Genomic DNA, 24,182 nt, shown 5'->3' with positions numbered 1-24,182 from the left:
TATTAGCCTGCTAGCTCTGAAGCGTGTGTTTGTGTTTAACACCTAGTGAGCATGAACCTGCCAAGAGGAGTCGTTGAAATCTGTGGCCTACATCCCTCAGAGTTACTGCTCAAAAATAACCTAGTTAAAGCCAAGTGAATTCATTCGAGAGTAGTCAAATTCATGTTTAATAGCTGCATACAAGGCCAGCAGGCAGGAACATAATGGACAAAACAGTGAGTCAAACAATGTGTAAGCTGTTGGAAAACTGAGTACCAGCTGCTAGTACTTTGCCGTGTGCATTAATATTTATTTCCCAATCAGAAATAGAGGAGTGGTACGAGCAGCTCAGAAACAGTTTCATAACACTTTGCAGCTTTTCATTACCTTTAATTGCCCAATAACATTCAAGCTTGTGTCAGCTAATGGTGAAGTGAACCAGAAAGACCTCAATGAATCACTTGGCAATGGGCTTTTGTTCTTGATGAATCTGCTCGGTGCACTGAAACCTCGGGGGCAGCGATGGAGAATCGTTTGTTTTACGCCCCACTTCCAGAGGCCTCAACGATCCAGCTGGCAAACTAAAGGCCGATAACCAATTTTTCCCCCCTCGTCATGTTATTTAACCTCGCTTTGGATACTGGGGAGAATTCATGTCTAATGAGCGGCAATTAACTATGCTGGAATGACAGAGCAATCCCCAGTAGAGGCGGCTTACAGTCAAGTAAATAAAGATAAGCAGTTGTGGATTTGTGATTCTTCACTCTGATGATGGAGAGCGTGATTCATTTCTGTTTACAGAGGGGGAAACATGAGCTCGAGCACCAGCGTAATTCATCACACTCGGCTGGGTTCTGCATTTATCATCCCTCAGACCAGCTCACTTCCCATTTCCCAGACATTTGTTTTTGTAAAACAAAAGCCGCTCAGATATAAATTAAACCAGAGTCGAGGCTACATTTTCCCCAGTGCTTTGAGACCTTGACCTCTTTTTCGAAAAACTAAAGTTATGAGACAATAGGTCGACAAATTGGCAAACGCAGGGAGACAAATGTTCACAGACTAGAAAAATAGCTTTATTTATATCATACTTGCATTACAGACTACTCCCCCCTACTTTATGAAGAGTGTGCATATTTTATATGAAGGGAGATAGTGACAACTATATTTCCTACATGTAATACACTGCTTAAATTAAGTATGGTAAAGCTCCTATGAGGATTCTCTTGTTTGTGTTGATTTTGGCGCCCCCTGTGGACAAAGTGGTACCTCTTCGCTTTGCTGATCTTGTCCTGTACATGAGTAAGAAGTGGTTCTTAACAAAAAATCTCTGCTTTCTTTAACATTGAGTCGTATCACTTGTTGTTAATCTTTGACTTGGAGAATACAGAGAAATCGGCTTGTCCGCCACCTTCCCTCAGGCAGTGGTTACAGGCATTAAAAATAACTATAAAGAAATAATCAATCTTGTCACTGAGGGTCTCTGTGTCTTTACATATAGAGGCAGCATTATTAATTTCAGTCAGTTTCATAACCAGCTAAAATCTCCTCACAGGAGCTTTAAAATAGCTTCATTTCAATTCACCATAGGCTATTAAAACAGCGGCCATTTTGGTCTTCTGTCATGCTTAGGATGTAGGCCTAACTCTCAAATCTTGTAGTGCTGTGTTCAAGGTTAAGTTGTATATAAGTAGGACATCTGAGAAATAAGCTATTACTACAACCGCAGATTCAATAATTTGTGAACATTTTGAGGTACATTGGGCATTTTTTCCTGTTAAAACAACATATTTAATAACCCATTAGCTATCGTTAAACCAGAGCTAACATTAGCGCTTAACCACTTAGCTAGCTAACCGTTGTACCGTTTGATAGCGCTACCTGTTAGGACAGAAAAGGTGATAATTCATTCTGAAATATCAATGCACATCTTAGATACATTAATTTAAGGCTGGAAGTAAAACACACTGGACCGTTCCTATTGTGTCGTGTAACACTATTAAACAGGAGTTTAAGCTAGGAAGCGGTTGAAAGCTAACGTTAGCTGTTGTCTTACAGTTGCTAAGTGGTTATCAAATGTTTCTTGACTCCCATTTTTACTATTTACTGTCTTTTCAGTTGATGATCAGTTTGGAAGTGGCTTAATGCTAATGATTTCTCAGAATTACTACATTTATACAGATTAAAACTGGGAACAAAACAGACATTATCTTTTTTGCTAACAGCATTTTAGCTTCCCACCCTGAGCGTGACCTCGGACGAAAATGCCCGCCGTGTGAATATGGGAAATAGCGCAGTTCCAGTTTGACTACAAAGTGTCTTCATGTGCTCTGTCTTTACAAAGAATGTGTCTGTGTCACATTAGCAGGGACTCTAAACACACAGAAGCACTTAATTCCCTTATAACTGTCAGTCAGCAGCTGGTTACAGGCACATTCATGTCAACCTGAGGTATCTTATCTATGCCAATCATGTACGGAAAAAATGCACAGTGCTACTCTAAAGAGTTCAAGACTATGACATGTAGACCTGGGTGATAGTTCTGCAAATTTCATTGCACTATATGCACTATGTGGAGCACCAGATGGGAGGGTGTTTCCCATGTTTGACAGGATAATGAGTTGTGACAGTTACAGGATGTTCAGTATTTATAGGCTATTTTCAGTTTATCCTGCTTTTTACACCCTTCCTACTGGAAACAACACTAAAGAACTATATTAAAATGTTATCATGCACCTTCCTGTATCACCCAGTTCACATGAAGCAGAGAGTTTCCATTGTGCTCAGTGCCTTTGATTGAGGATCATGTCCACAGCCTGGGCCAGGTTGTCCACGGTGCCGTCTGCCGTCACCGTTGGGTGCCTCTCGTCGCTGGGCCTGAGGGTGGAGAAGCAGAAGCTTTACGGACACGCTGCACAGGAACAAACAACTGCCACATGAGGGTCAGTAAACAAGAAGCACTAACAGTTTGATGCTATCAGCCGAGCTAACAATGCTGAATGTATAAACTGGAACAGAGCAGGACATGTCGAAGTAGACTCTCCTCAGACTGTCTCGTGGAAGCTCGGGGGGGGGAGGTTTGAATAGCATCTGTGTCTTCCCATAATGGTCATAAGAACTCACTTATGATCAGCTAAAGCGACACACTTGAAAATAGGTTTTTCTAGTGAATTTCTGCAGCGTTGATGTCTTCACACTTAAAGGTGACTATGCAGCTGCTTGCAAAAAGCCCCCGCAGGGTTCTGCATGCTTTCTGTTTCCATCACCAGCTGTCAAACACTGTGTCAGGCTTTTCTAAGGCAACTAAAACAGACTAACTGGGGACTTTAATAAGAACTGCCGATTCCAAAACACCCAATTTCTATGAATAGCACCAAGAAAAAAAGATATGTTTAAAAGTAGTGAGAGAAAGAAAACGTTTCTGATACACAGATCTATTTAACTTATTGCCACATCACTTTGGTTTCCAGAGGATGAACCCCAATGACTTTAGTTATCCTCTGATATTTCATTTTACTCTTATCAGGTACAAATGACCTATGACCTTATATCTGCTAAGTTAGAAACATTCCCATTACCCTCTATTTTACAAATGTTAGCATGCTAAGATGCTAAATAAAGACTGTAAACACAGTAAACTTTATACCAGCTTAATATCAGCATGTTAGCATTGACGAGGGGCAGCTAGCTACTCTTTTTTTAAAGGGTAACAAACCACCATGTGTACAGTCTAACTACTCATTTAGAAGGAGTGTGAAGACTTATTTATGTTCCAGTATTTGTAAAGTATATAACATCATGTGAACTTCCCTGCTAGTACGTGTAAGAATTGTACCCATGGGAAAATTAAGACAAAGGTCAAAAGCAAATGGTAGCATGCTAAGATGCTAAACAAAGACCGTAAACATTTATACCAGCTACATATTAGCATGTTAGCATTGGCAAGGGGCAGCTAGCTACTTTTTTTCAGGGGTAACAAACCACCATGTGTACAGTCTAACTACTCATTTAGAAGGAGTGTGAAGACTGATTTATGTTCAATTATGTATTAAGTTTGTCAAGTATAACACTATGTGAACTTCTCTGATAGTACATGTGACAATTGAACCCATGAGAAAATTAAGATAATGCGGCAAATGGTAGCATGCTAAGATGCTAAACCAAGATGGTGAACATAGTTATAGCGGCTACATGTTAGCATGTTAGCATTGCCATTGTGTGCTCATGGCTTATAGACTTACTTTTTGAAGTGTCACATGTCACTAATATGTACGGTCATTAGGTCTGTTTATGTTATTATGTCTGTTGGGTTATGTCACCTATTTACGTTTGAGTCTGTAAGCTGTTTTTCAAGTATAAATTGCTTCTACTTGTGAGCATCCATGGGAAACTAAAGACAAAGGTCAAAGGCCAACTGACCACTGTCATCATAACTTTGTCTCAACCTGGATTCCTGAATGGTGGAAATTCTGTAGGGGGCATAGGCCAGCCCTGCCCATTTCCCCCCCCGACTGCTGCCATTAATTGGCCCAGGTCCCGGTGAAGGCCGCAGATATGTCTGTTTAATCAGCTGGTAGAGCAAATGTGATCCATTTGGCGTGGCACCAGACCCCGGCCGGCATGCACGACCCTTTTCCTCCTCATCACATCAAAAGCCTGAGAAGCCCACTTCATTCATCTGCAGTAACTCCCCTGGACTCCTGCTCATTTATGAAGGGGTGCCTATAGATCCACCCCCCTCCCTCTCCTCCCTTCCTGGGCTGCTCTGACCGGGCTCTGTGTGCTGCCTCTGTTCCCCCAGTCACGGGTTTGGAGCTCCAGATGGGGAGGCTTTGTCTGGCCCTGGGTGTGCGGCACACACCGCCATTAATCCTGCCCTCTGAGAGCCTGCAGAGCACCGTGGCAAATATTTGTGAACCGCCCAAGTGTAGCGACAGAAAGAAGAGGCCTGTGGGGGGGGGGGGCAGCTGAGGAGAGGTGTTGAATACTGAGGCTGCGGTGAATACGGAGAAGCGGTGCCATGTGTTTACTGATGTCTGTCAGCCACCAGCGCTTGGGTTACGTGAGCCTCCTCGCTAATGGTCCGGGTGTTATGTCTCCTGTGCTGGATTACTCCCACACCCTTCTCTGCCCTGGGACTGATTGAGTTCACGCACGCACACACAGGCGCAAACACACAAGTAACATAGTCACATTGGTGTAAAGTTTCAAGAAGCAAAGCCAAAAGAATCGACTTCCTTGTCTATCAAACATCATGCTCCTTTACATCTCCTCTGCGTTTCAGATCTGCATGCATGCGTGTATTCATTTTGCTGCTTTCGTCTCATCTCCATGAATAATGAAGGAGCAACCAGGTCAATGTGACCATGCAAAATTCAGCACAACGCAGCTAGTGTTACGGATGAGGTAATGCGCGGCGTGCTGCGTGTCCTTCAGGTCAGTGCTATATCAATACACGTGAAGAGATCTGTTGGTCCCCGAGCCTGACGGACGCTACTCAGCCTTCACGTAGGGATGAGGTCAGCTCTGAGGTAGGAGGTGGGAAGCAGCCAAGAATTTGGTTCCACACAGCTGCCATCATGCTGGAAAAGTTTACCAGAGTCAGTTAATGATCACTAAGTTTGGGGCTTATGGGTAAAGAAGTAGAGATGCTGGATGTTGGATGGATTTGGGTCGTGGTGAGCAAGTTGATTCATGCATTTTGACAGCCATTCACGGACACTGGTTTTGATAGGTTAATCATTAAGTAAATTATCTGTAAAAACACCAAACTAATCTTGAAGATTTTCATGTAAATAAATGTCTGTTGAGTCACTATCTATCACTGAATGAGGTAACACAATGGTGATTGAGCCTATGGCCCACTGATGAAAGCCTTTGCATTTGCATTATTACGGACTGCAGACTTTTCGGGGAAAAAATCACAAGAGGCGCCCAGTTAGTGACGCGTTTTCCATCACCCAGCAGTGGTTGGTCTGCCAGAGAGGGTAGGCGGAGCTAAGCTGCTGCTTTTCCGCTCTCTGCAAGTGTTGCGAGTAAACAGTAATCTACTATGGCTGAACAAACAAAGAAAAGATGGATGACTACAGATACAACTTCAAAAATAAGTGAAAATCCAAAGAAAAAGAAACAAACTCGACGCTCAGATGAAGCAAACAGTCTAAAAAGGAAAGCGACCGCCAGCGAGGAAAATCAAGAGTTACAACCGGAGCCAACCGTGGACGTCAAACATGCAACACTGTCTGGATATCTGGGAAGTGTGCTCCCGCAATTACCGTTTATCGCCATAGGTGCCGCCAAAGAGAAGGAAACTGAGATATTCGAGATGTTCACGTTAAGTGAAAAACAGATGAAATGCAGAGGAAAAAAATAGGGATAGTACTGATTTTTTGAAGATGGGTTGTTGGACCTGTAGTACTTTTGGATGCTGGTCAGCGTGGCCCTTGTTAAGAGAGGCCAGACGGTGTACTGACACAGAAGCTAAGCTATGCACCGCCATTGATAGGGTTTGCAGCTAAACAGAAGATTTGCACTTTATTTTGAATATTTTTAACACTTCACCTTCATGCAAGCCAGCCCTTTTCCTCAACCGTACTACACCCATATTCCTAGGCATGCCACCGTTGATGTTTATATCCAGTACAGTTTGTTAGCCACAGTGGTCAGGTCAGACGCCGTTATCAATCAGCAAAACATGATGAAATCTATATGGTGACCGGGACGCTCTTTGTTTGAACAGCCCTGCAAAAAAACAAGCATGCACCATCTTTAAAACATTTAGAGAAGTGAGGTTTGGTTTCAGTCTGAGCCGGCAACGGCCCTATTTCACCATTAAAGCTGTGTGCAGGGCGTATGAATACGGGCGTTACGCGGCTGGTGTGCTGAAGGAAAGCGCTGGCAAGCATTGAAAATATTATAATGCAAACTTAAACTAATACTGATGTTTTTAGGTGTAGCTTTTTAAAGTGGCTACAATGTGTTCTTATGCAGACTCCTTAGCTTATAAAATCCCACGTCTAAATATCCAAACTACCCTTTAAGGAGAGCCCTAAACTGGGTTCACAGGACTCCACTAACCTAAAAACGTCCCTCACATCAGTCAACAAGTACTATGAATCATTATTCTATGTCCTTTAACAACAGGTACATACTGTGCACATCTAATCCCCCGCAACAGCCAGGACATGACAGCGGATTAAACAGTTGTGTGAGCTGGACGCCAGTATATGGGTATCGTGTATATGCCGCTCAGGCAACATGAGCTTAAAGAGGCTTAGAGTGTCATATGGATTGAAATATAACATGATGCTCTGCTCTATAAAAGCTGGAGTTATATAAGGACAAGCCGTGCCTCTATAAAATGAAAGTGGATCTGAATGACTCACACAGAGAGCGTGTGTAAAAGTCCAAGCGAGAAAGAGATGAGGTATGATACAGAAATAAAAGAAAGGGAGGTGTTCGAGGTAGCTGACCGTGGGGTTGGAAGGCACGACAACCTTCCCGTCAGTTAATGCTTAACAGGCGAACACATACACGTACACACACGTGTGCACACAAGGAAGCAGAACTGTCACATACACCAGATTTCGATTTACACTTCTCTCCTGACCTCTCCACCTGTGCTGAGCGAGCATTTAGCCTGATAAAGCAGATAAGGCAGACATGAGGGCAGAGAGGAAGAGTTCAACCTGAGACGACAGTAGGTGACTTTCAGAGCAATGTTTTGGTCTGAAGAGACGCACATGCAGAGTCATTTTTGGGAAACATGGCCCTCTTTTCCCAGCAGCTGGATTTCAACACACAGAAATGTCGTGTTTAGGAAACTCAGTCATAATTTTGCCTGTTGTGAAATTGTAGATTATTTGCTACTAGGTGCAGACAAAACACACTGCTACAAAGACGGTTCCAATTAGCCTGAAATTAGCATTTGCTAGCGATGACAGACAACTGGCAAAAAAATAGTAACATCAGCCTTAATTGTCAGTTCATTAGCTAAAATAAAAACAAGCTGGATTTAAATAAATAGACATATCTTGTTTTCAGGAAATTGTTCTACAACTAGATGCAGACTAAACACTGCAATATTTTCATGGAAAATTATTTGAACTCTAAAGACGGTTAAAATCACACACACTGCTACAAAGATGGTTCTTATTAGACTGAAGTTAGCATTTGCTGGCGATGAAAGAGGTCTGGGAACTACCTGTGAGAAAGAGGCCACATAGACCCAAGATTTAAGTGCAAATAGAGACACGCTCATGAACTCTTAATTCAGTGTTGCATTAACTGATGAATTACTTCAGTATCTAAAAATCCAAACCAGTCAATCCTATGTCTGATAAAAAAACCTGCAAATGCTTTTCCTAAACTGAATTATGTGTCTGTTTTTATGACCTCTTATTTTGAAAAGTACCTTGTCTGTTTTTGTTATGCTCTACTTTATAGCACTTTGTAATGATGAGCTATCTTAAAAAGGTCTCCCTATGAAAAAGGGATATTAATAGGGATGCACCGATACCACTTTTTTAAGTACAAGTACAGTGGGGTTTGTAAGTACAAGTACTGACATTTGTACCAATATGAGTACTTAATAATATCATGACAGTTCTAATGACTTTAAAAGCATGTTTCATTTTCATCGGATGGTCCTCACTTTCTGACTGTACCAAAGTTAATCAACTGATGATGCAACTATTGCTGACATTTTAACACTCAACTTTGTTTTACTTAACAAACAAACATGACACTGCCTCACATTTTACTTTCTTGTAACCTATAACACATTCAGTGGATTTCAGTTTAACGTACCACATATAGTGTAAAAAAAAAAAACAAAAAAAAACAGTCACGTGATGAGCAGTCCCATTTCTGAGCGCACCTGAACGCAGCACTACACAGCGCGTCCACCCGAAACACGGCAGTGAGGGAGACACGCCTGGACTTGTTTACTGCACTTACTATGGGACATCAGTGATAGAAGACGGACTCTTTTTATCGTGTGTGCGTCCACAAACATGCAAGTTAGTTTGCCTTAATGTTTATGTTACACTCTGTTAGCTTCAGTTAGGCCGTGAGCGTACATGTTAGTGCTGTCTGTGAGGACTAAGCCTTTTTCTGAAAAGTAATATTGCTCCTTCTCCGCCTTCCTGCTTAACTAACGGGAGGCTAACGTCAAGCTGTAAAGTGGTATCGGGTGCGGTTGTATCGGCGTAGTTCTACGAGTACGAGTACGAGTACTTAAGCTCTGATACCGCCCGATACTGGTATCGGTATCCCTAGATAGTAATATCAAGGGACTTTCTGGTTAAATAAAATAATATAAAATAAAAGAAGAACATGAATCACACAAGTGGAAGCTAAGTATTCAACCTGGCATTTATTTTGAAGTCAACATTTTTTTGGTTTTCATGATGTTCCTGTGGCCCAAATAAAAGACAGTTGCTAACACCCTTAGCATTTTGTAACGGGTGCTGTCAGGTGGCTTTGCAGTGAGGAATCAGATTAATGAGAGCTACGACAACTCTGAAAGGAAAAAGCAGCCAGCAAGTGACGGAAAAAACACTCAAACTAGCTCATTGTGTTGCAGTGCATATTTCATACCAGACAAGTGAACGCACCGTTAGCCAAAACACGGCCTTTTCTCACTATAAAGCGGACTATATAACCATAACCTGCAGGAGAGCAGGATAACTATAGCCTTTATGTTCAGCCGAGCCTTGTGGGTGACATAAGATACTAACACAAGACAAAGCTGCTTCCTCTCGCCCTGTGGGTGGGAAGGTTTGTTACTGCATGTGTGTGATCTGCAGCTCGGTGACGTTGCAGGAGCTTCGGCCTCCGGGGTGAGAATGTGATCGCAGTTTGACTCTGTTATAAATAAAAAGGTCATGGGAGAGAGTGAGGGCGGAGAAGAGGGAAGACGACTCCTTCCAGATGAGATGTTCCGGCCGGGTTTGATCGCCATCCACGTTAGCATCCCTCTTCCTACCTCTTTCACCTGATATTTACAAAACGGCGATAAGAAACAGATAACTCCCCTGATATAAAACAGCTGCAACCTTGTATGAAAAACAGCCCAACTGAACCGGGGTTACCACCATGATACGTGCATTTAGTTGGAACATACATGACAGATGCTAAGCACATCCTCTGCTCAGTTTGCGACCGCGCAGCAGCCGTTATCACTTCACAGTATAAAGGCTGCGTAATGTTGAGTCACGATCAGCGAACAGCTGTGGTATGGTTTCACACGTTACACAGATTAACGGTTCTTTCCAGGCGAGAAGGACACAAAGGGGATTCCCTGGTCGCATGAAGAGCCACTTGACTTTTTTTTTCTCGCCATCCTGTTGCTCTCTGAAAAACCTCGAGGATGTTTGTGAGCGTGTGTGAGAAAGAGAGAGAGAGAGAATCCTGAACTGTCAAAACCACCCACTGGAAAGTTTCTGTCCTTCTCAACCACAAACATATCTGAGGTGAGAAGAACAGGACGTGGAAACCTTCAGTTTCTGTCTCTGAGGAACTCTGCTAGTGTTTGTGCAGGTTTTATCTCCATAGCTACAAAACGGCATACTTTATATGTTTATAGATAAGTTATAGACACTATTTCATATACCTGCTCTATCAGATATGAATTTCTGAAGTATTTATTGTGTCTATTGAGCAGCCTTTGATTTTCATATCTGAAATTCAAGTACTAGACTCTTAAAACATTCTCATCTTCTCTGTCAGACGGAGACCCAAAGCCTTATCAGATAAACTCAAGAACACAACACACGTCATGTTGCAAATATCTTCTTTTAAAAAGATTAAAAAATGGGTTGTTTTTAATTTATACAGCAGTTAGTTACAGCCAAGCAAGTAATCTGATTTGATGTGCCATGAGTGCTGATATAGAGTACAACATCACTGCGACTATTCACTCTGTGTATCACTCCGCCTCAGCCAGGTGTTCTGTTAATTAACACCCCAGCAGACCGTGTATGTCTGCATTGATCAAGCTGGCACCTCTGAATAACACAGCAGACTCTTATTTCACTGGTTGATGATGAATCAAAACATAGAGATAAGGCACTGTGTCTTTTTTCTTCATCGCTGTGAGGAAAAGTCTTTTTTCAGAGCGCTCCGCCTTTTTTGCGCGGCTGCTCCGAGCGAGTTGAAAATCTCTGAACTTTTCAGAAAGGTTCTGGTGTCGTCAGCGCTGCATTTTTCAGGCAGCCAATCAGATGGGACGCCACTCGTCACCCTGGTAACCATGGAGGAGCGAAACTGGCTGTTTCTGTCTGAGCTGTAGGCTACATATGACAAACAAACAGTATCACAATCGAGACTGAAAAGCCCATTTGTGCGAGCAGATCGGCCGGACACTAAATGTTGCTGGTAAGTGTTGTGCTGTTATCGCCCTCCACGTTGTAAGCTTGTTGTTAGCTGTGTAGGAAGTTAAACTTACTGTTGTAGAAACAAAACCAGCGTGCAGTGTTTTTTCTCTCACCGCGCAAGCTCATCGTCTCAGCGCTCTGCCAGCACTTTTCTGCCAGAAGAATAGACACGGGGCCTAAATGTACTTGATAAAAACAGCTGATCTGTGGTAACCTGTTGACACAGAGTGCATGAGACTGTTTGGGTTGCTTGGCAACAAAAAGTCCAGTTTCAGTTAAGTTGTGTAACTGCTGTATAAAAGCACACTCAAGGCCAGGTGATTATCTGTGACTCAATTGTAGGCGTGGTGATATTCCGTAGCCTACAGCATCACTCTCTCTCATGTGATATTGCTTAAATATTCTGTCAATACCAACGTTGCTTTGGTCAATTGTAATAAAAGTATGAGTAAAATAAATTCAGATGTAACATAGGCTGCTTTCAATGACTCATATAGAGTAAGTACTGGTATTTATAGCGTGCTGATAGATGTTTTATACGTTTAACAAGAAAAGAATAGAAACCAGATGCTGCCACTTTGTAGGAATTATACAGTGAACAACCGGAAAGCCAGTGCAGTGAGTGCAAGATACCTTTTATGTAAAGAACATTACGTTTGTAGAATGGGGGTAATGTACAGCGGCACTGACCCTATACATTAAAAGGTAAATGTTTGTTTAAAGTGTAACCACACCCAACATCTCATCTCGGTGTGGTCACATATCACAGGGTGTGGAAAGATTATGCAGCTGGCAACACGGATGGATTATTCGCCAGGGTGCAGAAAGTCTTTCATGTTCACTGAAACTGATAAATGAGCTATAGGTTTCAGTGTGTCTGGTGCTCATTATGAATCATCTGCTGCACTACAATATGAGTGTACTACCCACAGGAAGCAATGGGCGATCATTAAAGTGGAACTTCAATAATGTCATATATTAAAGTGTGATGACAAATTCCCTCGAGGGATGTCACTTTGAAGGAGGTACAAAAAAAAGTTGTGAACTGACCTCTGAGCCTCTGCTTGAGGCTAGTGTGTTGATGCTACACTAGGAAGCAGTAGTCAAGTTGCATTATGGGTAATACAAGAAGAAAAAAAGGACAATATTTTTAGTGTTTCTGCATCGAATTTGATCCTTAAATTCTTTTGGAGTCACCTACATCCATGTAATATTAAAAAGTTATTACAGCGCTTTAAACTGAATATGACTTGTTTATTTGACCAATTTCTCACCGGAGTAAACTCCCTGCATCCGTTCAAAGCTGCTTCACCAGTGTCATGCTCAATATGCAGAGCTTCATGTGACCCAGATGAAACCACATCTTTTTTATCAGCGTGTTATTATTAACAGTGCCGTCTCTGAAGACTTGCTGAGTCTTCGATGTGTGCTTGTTTGTCTGTGTCTCACTGTGTAGGAGTGTTTTGTAAGCGCTCTGGGACCGCTGAGTCACTTGCTTCTGGTACAGAAAATGCAAACACACATGTGCAACCACACAAAACGCATGCACACACACAAAGCATTAGCAGGAAAAATGGCTCCAGAAGAAACCAGGCAAGGGCCCAAGTCCCCCCCAGCCAAGCAGCCTGTCTTTGGGTAATTGCAAGAGGGATTGGATCCCCATTGAAGCGACTAAGGGCCTGTGTTCATGTGTTTAAGAGGCAGTGCTATGTTTCAGCCTGCCATCTGTGGGCTTTAGCTCCGATTCTCTCCCACTCTCACTCCTTTTCTCACTCCTTTTCTCTCTCTCTCCCTCTCAGGGGTGGAAAAGTACCATCAAGGGGCTCAGTGGCCAAAGCCCAGCCGGCTCCTTTGTCCCGCCGTGGGAGTCTGGTCTCACTTTGAAAAAAGCTCAGGTTAATTATTAATATGTCATTGACTTATAACGCACGGCAGGCTTTAGAGGAGCCTGCAGGGAAGAGGAAGCTGTCACTCTGGGGTGGTGAGGGATGGTCGACCGGGCTGAAGCACCCAGTGGAGTGTCATCAAGCTCTTTAACCTCTTACTGCGGCTACTGCAACATCCATCTATGACCAAACTTAATCTGTGGTGCCCTGTTACGTTGTGATCTCTTGTCTACCTGATCCAAACAGATCATTTAAAACACACCTCGAATCATAACAAGATGCCGCAAAAAATGATGACCAAGTTATGAAATCAAGTTTTAAAAGTCCAACTTCTGAAACCACTACTGCAGCTTTCTACAGCATCTCCAGTATCCATTTAGCCATATTATGCTAACTATAACTAAATAATAAAAAGGCTCGGACTGGCCGCCCACGCCTTTACTGGATACCTATACCTATAGCTATATTCCTAAAATTCTGCCAAAACACTGAAAAATAAGCCGTTTCTGTTGCTTCACAATTAGCTGTTTAGCTAATGTTTAGCTAAATTTAGTTATGCTTATGTTAATTTCAACCAATAAACCTTACCTGCTAACCATGCTAACTATAAAAACCATCTTTTTCTTTTATTATGACCTGTTTAGCTAAATCTCGTTATGCTAACATTCCATTCAACCAATAAACCTTACCTGCTAACCATGCTAACTAGAAAAACCATCTGTTTCTTTCATTATGACCCATTTAGCTCATGTTTAGCTAAATCTCGTAATGCTAACATTCATTTCAAACAATAAACCTTACCTGCTAACCATGCTAACGAAAAACACTTTCTTCTGCTTTCATGATGACCTGTAGCTAATGTTTAGCTAAATTTAGTTATGCTAATGTTCATTTTTAACAATAAACCTTACATGCTAACCATGCTAAATAGAAAAACCATCTGTTCCTTTCATAATGACCTGTTTAGCTCATGTTTAGCTCAAATTCATTATGCTTACATTCATTTAAAAAAATACACCTTACCTGCTAACCATGCTAACGAAAAACACTTTCTTCTGCTTTCATTATGACCCGTTTAGCTCACATTTAGCTAAATTTCGTTATGCTAACAATCATTTCAATCAATAAACATTACCTGCTAAACATGCTAACAAAAACTCTTGGTTTCATGATTAGCTAATGTTTAGTAATGCCAATTTTTAATGCTAATTGCAAATAATTCAAACCTTACCTTCTAGCCATGCTAATGATAAACCAAATGACTAGATATGGCGGTGTAAATAGCATGACTTTATCAGCATTTGGCTAAATAAGAGATATATCACTGGCAAATATCGTCTTCAGAAAAAAAGTTATGTTGCAGTAGTGGTTTGGTAAGTTCTTATGGACATTTTTTGTCTTTAGCCATGAGTCACCATTAGATCTCTTGCAGCTGTTCAGAATCCAAGTTGTATATAGCTGCCGTCCTCCGTGAGCACGAGGCAGGGAATAGTATATACTCGTAAAGATGTAGAGTATCTTATGAAAAGTAAAGAAATATAAATGTAAATGTTTGGGACAGAGAGACAAAGGGGAAAAAAAGCTATGTTGGGTCTCAAGCCAACAGCAGAGTGCTGGCTGGATGAGGGAAGCAGAAAGCTGGACTGATTGTGTTTACATTCCCCACAAAGCTGCCGGTTTCAATCCATGGGAATGGGATGAAAATGTAGCTTACTGTAACTGAATTAGCGTCACTGTATGGAATTGTGGTAAACGCTTCCATCAAACTTGAGGCCGATGTTAATCTAGCATATGTGTTTCTGGTGAAGAGAATTTAAGAACGTCATTTCTTTCATTTGCAAAATGTACTGAAAAAAACGTTCCACCCATCTCTGGACAAGAAAGTGTAAGGTGGGAGTATGCAGCCAGGAAAGGGAACAAAAACCCAGCCCTCATGTGTTATCTGTTAGAGAGAAGAAGGGAAATCCAGCAGTGGAAATGGAAACCTTATGCAACATGTATTTTCCTATTTTACCATGCAAATATGCTGCCAAAGGGTCTGCTGCTGACTGACAGAGGGGATGCAGAGGCTGGTCAGAGATACGTGGACGGGGCAGAACGAGGACGAGAACTCTGATGACCTACCTTGTGAGCAGCGGCAAACCAACACTTATGATTTAATCTGCATGTTTACCCCAACATTAACTAATCCCAATAGGTCACAAAGTTTTTCTGTTCCTGTGATGATCCAGGGGGGATCTGGACACAAAAGAGTGGCCCTGTGGATTCTGCTGCAGTTCAAAGGCCATATTGTGCACGTAGCATGACTCACTGGATTAGAGAAAAGGTTCTCTGTGGCGGCGTGCAGGCCAACAGACCTCAATGACACATTCAGCAGAAATACTGTAGCTGTCGATGTTGACAAGCTTTTAAGCCCACAGCCTCAGAGGAGGAGAGAGAAATGAGATAACTTCACTTCCTCCTGAAAAAAGCTAATGTGCTAACAGAGGTTAACAGGACAGAGCGTGGGACTGTGCTGTTGTAGCAGACACTATAAAATGCCTGAGCGCTTGTATACAGTTAAATAAAAAAACATTCACAAAGGTCAAGATGGGACAAAAAGTGCAACTCAAGCACAACCTGCTCAGACACGACCGCATATAAATCCGGTTCTGCAACAGTGTGTGAATAAAAGGAATGAAAGGAGGTTTCATAAGGTCTGGGTGATGCATGCAAACTAGGCTTTGAAATATGGTAAGTCATATATAAGTTACAGATGATCCCTCCCAGTCTGACGGGCACACACACTTGAAACCATGTGCATTATCGCAGCCTCCGAGGCTATAGGACACCGGCGCAGCGCTGAAAGATAAGCTAGGCTGAAATACAGTATGTACCTGAGAGCCATCCCAGGGGCAGCTTATAAAGGCCAACAGACAGCCCTGCGCGGTCGCCCTGTCAAGGTTCAGTGTCACGGATCTGCAACGGACAAAACCCGTCTATTAACCCAACACTGCTCAGCCGTGTTCACTCTAATGTCTGGCTGATTCTCAGGAAAGGAGATCTGAAGAGGAGGGTTATTGTGTCACATAATCCAATGAATGTTTTTACTGTTTTCCATGCAGCCGTTCACACAGTCAGCTATAAAACCGTGTATTTATTCAGGGTGGAGAGTTGTTAACTCTCTTTTGCATAGGTGTTCTGTGCACACAGAACAATAAAAACAGACATATAACTTGTTGCAAACTGTGTTAATGCAAACAAGATAGGAAAGATAACATTGACACATGCAAAGCAGAAATTGGGGAAGAAGAAAAGCAGACATAAAAGCAGCAATATATAATCCAATACGGCAAAACACTGACATTAAAAACATCCAGAACTTGAAAAGGACATTTTTTAATCTGTCATAGTCGAGCTTTATCCTCGTTTTATTTTGTCATATTTAACTTTTTACTGATTTTTATTTATAAGTTTCTGACTTTTAAATGTTTTACTGTTTTTACTTCTGCAAATCTTTTCTATTGCTCTCATTTTTTAAAACTTATTTTCCCTCTGTTCGTTCCTCTGTGAAGCACTTTGGGCTGCCTGTTTTATGAAAGATGAGGCTGAGTTGAGCAGATGCTAAGTTCGAAGTCTTTGGGTTTGCTGTACTCAAGAAGATCTATTTTGTTTTGGCTTTTGTTTGTATTTATGTGGATAGGACAGCTGAAGAGAGACAGGAAATGTGGGGAGGAGAGAGTGGGGGAAGACGTGCACTGAATGACCGTCAGACCGGAAGTTGAACCTGCGATCAGTGCGACGAGGGCTGCAACCCTCCGTACATGTGGCACCTGCTCCACCAACCGAGCTAAACCAGCGCCCCTAGAAGATATGTTACAGCAAAAAAATATGCCAAATCTGGCAAGAGCAACATTCCAATTAAGGGATGATTTATTTGAAAATAAAGCAACAATTGGGGCGCTGGTTTAGCTCAGCGCATGCCATATACAGGGGCAACAGTCCTCAATGCGGCGGCCCCGGGTTTGACTTCGGCCCCATGTCGCTCGCCATCCTCACTCTCTCTTCCCCTGTTTCCAACACTATACCCTGTCCAATCTTTTTCATTAAAGGCATAAAAGGCCCAAAATAATAAACAAACTAAAGAGTTATTCCACAAATCCTGACCAATATATTATATTTAACTTCTAACAAAGATCTTTCCAAAGACAGAAGAACTGTAGATAGAGGAGCGAGAACTACACCTCTATCTGTTTGCTTAGGTTGGTGGTCCCAATTTGCTTTCATAATGAGCGGTGCTTCCTCTTTTTCGCTGCACTGATAATGGCTCTATTTGCATGACTTTATTACAGGGACCAGTAGGAATCTGCACTGGAAATCCCCATTAATCACGGGTTATGTGCGACTCACCCAGTAAGCTCAGTCTGGGCTGATGAGGAGGGAGGGACTCGGCCCATATTCACAACTGGTGACTGAATTTTCTGGACCTGAGCAGGAGCGATGGGGACAATCCTGAAACGCTAAGAAGAATGTTGGTCTTAAAAAGATTCTAGTACCTTTTTACAGATGTGAACATCTAATTTTACTGCCTGATGTCTATAAAGAAGACTAATTATACGTTAGACGACTTCAATATGGCGTCAAACCTCATCCCTTTGATTACCCCATACATATATTGTACGCCCTAATGACTCTGATTACAGGTGTAGCAGTTACAGAGATACCTATGAATATTTGCATATCGACCATCTGCTGAGAACGGTGTGTTCCAACTGATGTTATTCAGTGCACACTACTGCATGTGTTTCTTTGCATGGCTATAACAGCTTCTTTGATAAGGTGTGTGCTTAAGCGTAGTTTATACTGCATGTGACACGGTTTACAGCAGTCGTAAAACAAAAAAAATAATGACAATAAAAATCTATAAACATGGTAGTGCCAGCACTTGAACAGGGGAAAGTGTGGCTTGCAATAGTGTTTTAGTACATGCAGCATTTTATACCAGCCGCCATTTTTAAAGATCTACAACTCTAAAATACTATAATTGTTTTGTTGTGCATTGTGTTCAATGGAGTTACAGATGAAAGCATCCGGCAGATGAGTCAGTCCAGGGCAAACTGAGGATTCATACAGTTGACAAAATCCAGCAGGAGCTGGAAGCAGCTACCAACAATCATGGGTTGTTGCTTAATATTCGTCATATTGTTGTAGGGTCACGCAAAAATGAAATATAAAGCAGTGGTTGCTTTTTCATACAAGAGCTGAGTAATTAGCTTTAATTTCCATGGGGAAAATGCAGACATCAGCAGGCTAAAGGGACCCCTTCCGTCCCTAAAACTAGCGAATTCACCATACTCACATGGCGGCCATTTTCCTCGGACGTCAGTTTTGTAACAAGTATAATGTTGCATTGTTTTGTTCCAGGTTTCCAGTCGTATAAACGTAGGAAATCTGACAAATTGTGATTATTTTACTGCTTCTTTATATTGCCTTAATTCATGGTAAAGTTACCTGTTTGATAACCCGTTAGCTAACGTTAGCATTCATCCACTTGCTAGCTAACATTCCTGTTTGATCAATTACAAGGGTGCGGTAAAAAAAAAACCCCAAACTCTTGTATACAATATCAAAATGTAATATTAGCTCTGAAGTGGTTGAATGCTAACTTTAACATTTAGCATTTGCTGTTTTATGCTAGCAAAGAGTGCGGAAAACATCAGTTTGAGTTAGCCTCCTAGACTTAAATATTACATTTGGACAGCGACATTATCGCCCAGTCAGCAAAATTAATCTTAAAGCACATATTGGCTACACATTCACCATGACAGGTAGTTACATCTGATGCTAATTAAAAAAATGTTTAAAGAACACTAACAAACAATAAATAAAGTTGCTAGTTTAGGCTAATACTGTGTTTACCTGGTGTAGTTACAAGGCTAACGTTAGCATGTTTGTCTTCCTAAATAACGTGAGCTTGGAATAACAGTGGGAGTGCAACCGCCTTACAGAACAGAAAGAAATACTTAAGGCAAGCTACTTTACATGGTTATACACGGCCACTAACCCTGCCAGTGTCCACTTCCTGTTACATCCTTCTGTGTCCGCCGCAGACAGAAAGGGCACAAACCAGGGTGGTTTCGGCAAACTTGTTCATGTTCATGGTTTCTATCTTCAGGGACTGGTTCTCCTTGGAGACATTTAATCTGGTTTTGGCCAGCTTGCAAAACAGTTTCCCAACACTCACATTAGCAGTCGAGTGCTGACCACAGGGAGCGGTTTACAATGTAAACTATGTTGAAGATGGTTGCTGCTGTGTGAAAATGTTTGCTGTGCACTCTGTGCCAGATTCAAACGGGAATCCAGTAAGGGCTTCCTCTAACTCACTGGCAGTTATTCAAAATACCGATCAATACTGTTCTGGCATCCAACACATCACTACAGTGTTTTCTCCCTGGCAGAATTACAAATGCCAATACTGAGAGGATGTGCTATGTTTAAATGAAAAGCCGGGAATCCAACTTCTTTGATTTTCGCAGACACACACACACAGACCGGTGTGCATAGACCAAAAGGTTCAGGAACTAATTGTGTCGGCTCGCAGTTACAATTAAACCGGTTTACAAATAGTGCATGAAGAAACAGCATGATGTGAACCTGCTTTTCTGAAGCTTCAAAGCGCCACAGTTCTGCCCTGATGCAGTTCCTTGAAGATAAAAGAACAGAAACAAAAACACAGGACCAGTCGAGGCCACAGGCTGTGAGAGATGACTATTTCAAAAAGACAACATAGAAGAGAGAGCCACAGGAAAGAATACTCTTATCTGCCTGCTCTGCCAGTATCAATACAGCGTGACCATTAAAATAGAGAAGTACAGTTCTGTGGAGGGACGTCATTCTACACCATCTGTCAGCTAAATTCACTGTTTGCTACCATCCATTATGCAAAGACAAGACAAAAGCCTCTCTACGTTGCAGTTCTGTTATAGTGCGGTCACGAAGCTCCACCGTTACACAGCCGTTGCCATTTTACACTGAACCAAGCAACGGCAGCTTAAAGTGCATGTTTTAACATTGAGTTCCAGCGCTGCAGAAGCAAAAGGCATGTGCTATGTAAACAAAAAGCCGTTTACACTGACGCCGTTTCGTCTCTGTTAGAACTCCAACAACCACGGACACTGGCTAAGAGGTGGAGCGACTTTGCCCCACCATTCCACCTCCGCGTGTTTTACAAAGGAGACGAAACGTAACAGAGGCGTGATAATCCTGCCTTCAACTGGCAGTGTAAAAGGGGCTAAAGCTAGTAACTAGCAAGTTAAAACATTTTGCAGCTAAAGAGCCAAATATTTTCTCTGAAGAAGTGGTGGAGACCAAACCAGAGATAAAAAAAAGTGGTCGTATATTGGACTTACATGTGTCAGGTGGCCAGAAAAACACAACTCAGAATGAATTCTTATGCACTACTTCAGTGGTTCCCAACCTTTTTTCCTTGGAGCCCCCCCTGCTTTTATCTAAGAAAGGCTGAGCCCCCCTAGCCAACACGAACATATACCAAAACAATAAAGTGATTCATTCTAAATCTTTACTGGCAAAAAATGACACCAATCAGCTGATAGTTTGCAGCGGTGTGGCCCACAAAGTAGCTACTATATTTGAATGAGGACCAAAAAAAACAAGTTGAACAGAATTTTGATTATCAATAAGTGCTTTTTTAATGATTTAATCAAACATGTGTAAATCTAATGTTGAGAATCTCAGTGCAGACAAAGCCTCGCGCACCCCCAGCGATCTTTGGCGCCCCCCTGAGGCGGGCCCAGACCCCAGTTTGGGAACCACTGTACTACATGACTGATGGTTGTGAAAATGAGCAACTGTTTACCCACAGGCATATGTCACTTTGTGTTAGCAGCTTGTACCACTGCCCCCTAGTGGAAAAAAATATAAATAATTACAGAACTTATAACTAAATTTCCCTTTACGGACACAATTGTATTATTTAACAATTTTTATATGCATCAGTGTTTAATTTCACGAGGGCCAACAGAACTTGGACAGTAGGGCTTTATCAAAAATTGAAACAATTTAAATTAGGGGTGGGACAAAACATCGATATGGCAATATATATCGTCGTCCTGACTCATGCAATACAAATATCGATATTTTAATTTGCCGCTCTAAACAGATTTCCCTGTGATTTTGACTCACTGCGTCACTACTTCATGAGTCCTCACCGTGGCTCTTATGACATGAACGAGGGTGAATGGAAATTAATTGGCCGAAGAACAATCAATTATCGCAGAATCGCTGTATCGTGATATTATCGTTATCGTGGGTCATGTATCGCATATTGCATCATATCGTGAGTTACCCTGCGATTCCCACCCCTGTCGTACCTGATCAAATGTTCTGTATTGATTTCAACTGTTACTAACATACACTGTGGTACGGACAGAAGAATGTCTTTATAGCATTGAGATTTGATTTGCAGCTTTAATGTTTTAAACTGCAATTCAACACAAACAGTGACAACAGAGCTAAAAAGGCCTGAGCTGGTTGGACAAGAGCGCAGTGTTTGCAGATCGTTCCCATGCAGCTGATCAGCAGTCACATCTAAATACTTACAGTGTAATTTCAAACCACTATTTGGTGTAGGCCCCTCTATTCAAACCTGTTCTACATTAAAGAGCAAAGGGTTCACCGGCTCCCTGAGGAAACTTTCGCTCATTATTTAAGAACAAGGGAGAGTCGACCGCGAGCACCTCGTTACCCCTAAACACCATTAGGCCTATAGTCTGAACCACCATTGTGGGTGTTAATCTGCTGGAGCTTTCTCTTACTTTGCATGATATGAAAATGAGCAGATGTAACTTAAAGCCTGACATCCTCAAGTATTGTACATTTGAACCTTTCGTAACAGAATCAAGACATATTTTAGGGTCACATTTTTGGCTCTTTCTTCCCACACAAACTATTTCAAAGATTACCTCAAATCACCTGTTTTATTAAGGGTTTACTGCAGTACAGCAGACAGTGAGAAACACAAATATAAGTTCATCTGACAGATCTAAAATAGGCTTAGAGTAAATCAGGTCTCATGCAGTCCTCGCTGAGTTTCAGTAAGTCAAAAGCTTTTTAAAATAAGCTGATTTGATTAGATTTGTCTGTGATTTGTATCTTTTTCCCCTTCCTGCCTTGTCACCAGGCCTGGGGATCCTGGAGCCGTCTCTTCCACGAGGCCGAGGCCTGCGCAGCATCTGGTTGACTTGGAAACAGCTGTGTTTTCACAGATCTGACTGAGGGTTTATAGCTGCTCCCAGCAAGCCCGGGTTCACAGGGCCTGTTCGGCTGAGAAATGTTAAATCTCTCGTCTGCCTCGCTCGCTGACAGTCCCACAGAAACACTGAGACACTTTCTCTTCCTGTTCTCAGGGAATGTATATAATATGAAAACCCTAATAGATGAAAGATCTTTGATATCATGTCTTAAATTACAGCCAACTTCAGAGGAATAAATTCTAAATCAAAGACACCTTTCGCGCACAAACACGATGCATACACGCCTGACTATCACACCTGTATGACCCTGTTGAACAACCTGTTCTAAAACCACAGACATCACTACCGCCTCTGATCCCGCCTTTGCAGCTTTAACAGTTGCTTATCTTCCGCGAAGCCTCTTGTGTCTGTGCTAATTTGTGCCTTTTCAGCCAGAGGAGTTTTTGTGAGGTCATTACTAACATTGGACGAGAAGGCCTGGCTCCGAATCCGCGTTTTAATTCCTCTCAAAGGTGTTCAGTAGGGTTACAGTCAGGACTCTGAGTAGGCTAATCCGGTTCATCCACACCGTGATTGTCTAAGTATGTCTTTACGGAGCCTTTAAGGGCCTTTGCCACAGTTGGAAGCTCCCGATTGGCCAAAATGTATGCGTCCTGTAGCTTAAAGAAGATACTTTAAGAAGAGGCTATATGTAGCATTTCTCCTTCCATCTACCGAACATAGATTCATCCATCAGACTGCAAACTAGTAACCCACGATTCATCAGTCCAGTTGTGACAAGCTTCACACTGTTCCAGCTGACGCTTTGCATCGCACATGGTGACATGAGGCTGCAGCTGCTCGCCCACAGAAACTTGTTTCATGAAGCTTTCGACGCACATCGGGTGTGATGCCTGTGAAGACTGTGAGTGCAATGTTAACAGGCGCATTTTACACAATATGGATTGTGTGGTGTAACACTTCCTGCTGAGACACACAACGGTAAGGTTGACCAAGGTAGTGTGTAAAGCCAGTGCGCCCTTTAAGGACTAATTCTAAACCCCAAACGTTTGTCAAAGGAAGATGTAGAGCTGTGTGTTGGACTTATGCAACAGTTACTAATGAGTTTTTGCTGGAACTCAGAAATGAGCCTGGAGCATAGACTGTATAAAAAGATGGACTACATGACAGCTCCCTGCTGACTGGCTGCAGTATAGGTCATAAAGCCCGCCTCCTCCATGTTAACAGATGGGACATGAGTCAAACTATAAAATCAAAATACACGTAAAATAAATGTTTCTCAAACATGGTTTCTGTCATTGTAGTTAGTTCTTATCATGCTGATTTACGTCCAAGTGTTCATTTTTCTGACAAGTTTATTTTTAATTAGTTATTTGATACTGTAAGAAGGATGATTGACAGCTCTGCTGACCAATAAGGCTCCTGCAGCCGATCTGTTCTGGATTAGCAGAGTAGAGGAGGAACGGCGAGAGGAGACGTAACTAAAACAATCACTACAGTCATTGAAGTTTACATATCTGTGAGTGTCTGCTTCAGACCGACATAAGAAGCTGTTCTGCTGTTAAACACGCAGACTTTACTGTTTTTTTCCAGGTAAGTTAAGTGTGTGTTTTGGCTCCACCAGCCGATCTCTACTGCGCAGCTCTGGCTCCAAATGACGTCACCATCGCTACATGGGAGCGCCCGTC

At 42.1% G+C, this 24,182-nt stretch overlaps 1 protein-coding gene across 1 annotated transcript in view; it reads right to left on the bottom strand.

Annotated features, from left to right (window-relative positions):
- Nucleotides 1-1,059: 1,059 nt before the first annotated feature.
- lhpp (phospholysine phosphohistidine inorganic pyrophosphate phosphatase) overlaps nt 1,060-24,182 on the bottom strand; it is a 31,989-nt gene continuing 8,866 nt past the window's right edge. The window contains exon 7 of the mRNA XM_069664670.1: nt 1,060-2,856. Coding sequence (XP_069520771.1) covers nt 2,763-2,856 — 94 coding nt within the window. The 3' untranslated portion in view covers nt 1,060-2,762. The remainder of the gene's footprint in view (nt 2,857-24,182) is intronic.

The sequence above is a fragment of the Semicossyphus pulcher genome, unplaced genomic scaffold (genome assembly GCF_022749685.1).
Source record: "Semicossyphus pulcher isolate SPU_LCO1_2020_fin unplaced genomic scaffold, fSemPul1.0.p SCAF_16, whole genome shotgun sequence".
Classification (NCBI taxonomy): domain Eukaryota; kingdom Metazoa; phylum Chordata; class Actinopteri; order Labriformes; family Labridae; genus Semicossyphus; species Semicossyphus pulcher.
The sequence above is the reverse complement of the archived record's forward strand: the minus strand, read 5'-3'. Positions and strand labels throughout refer to the sequence as shown.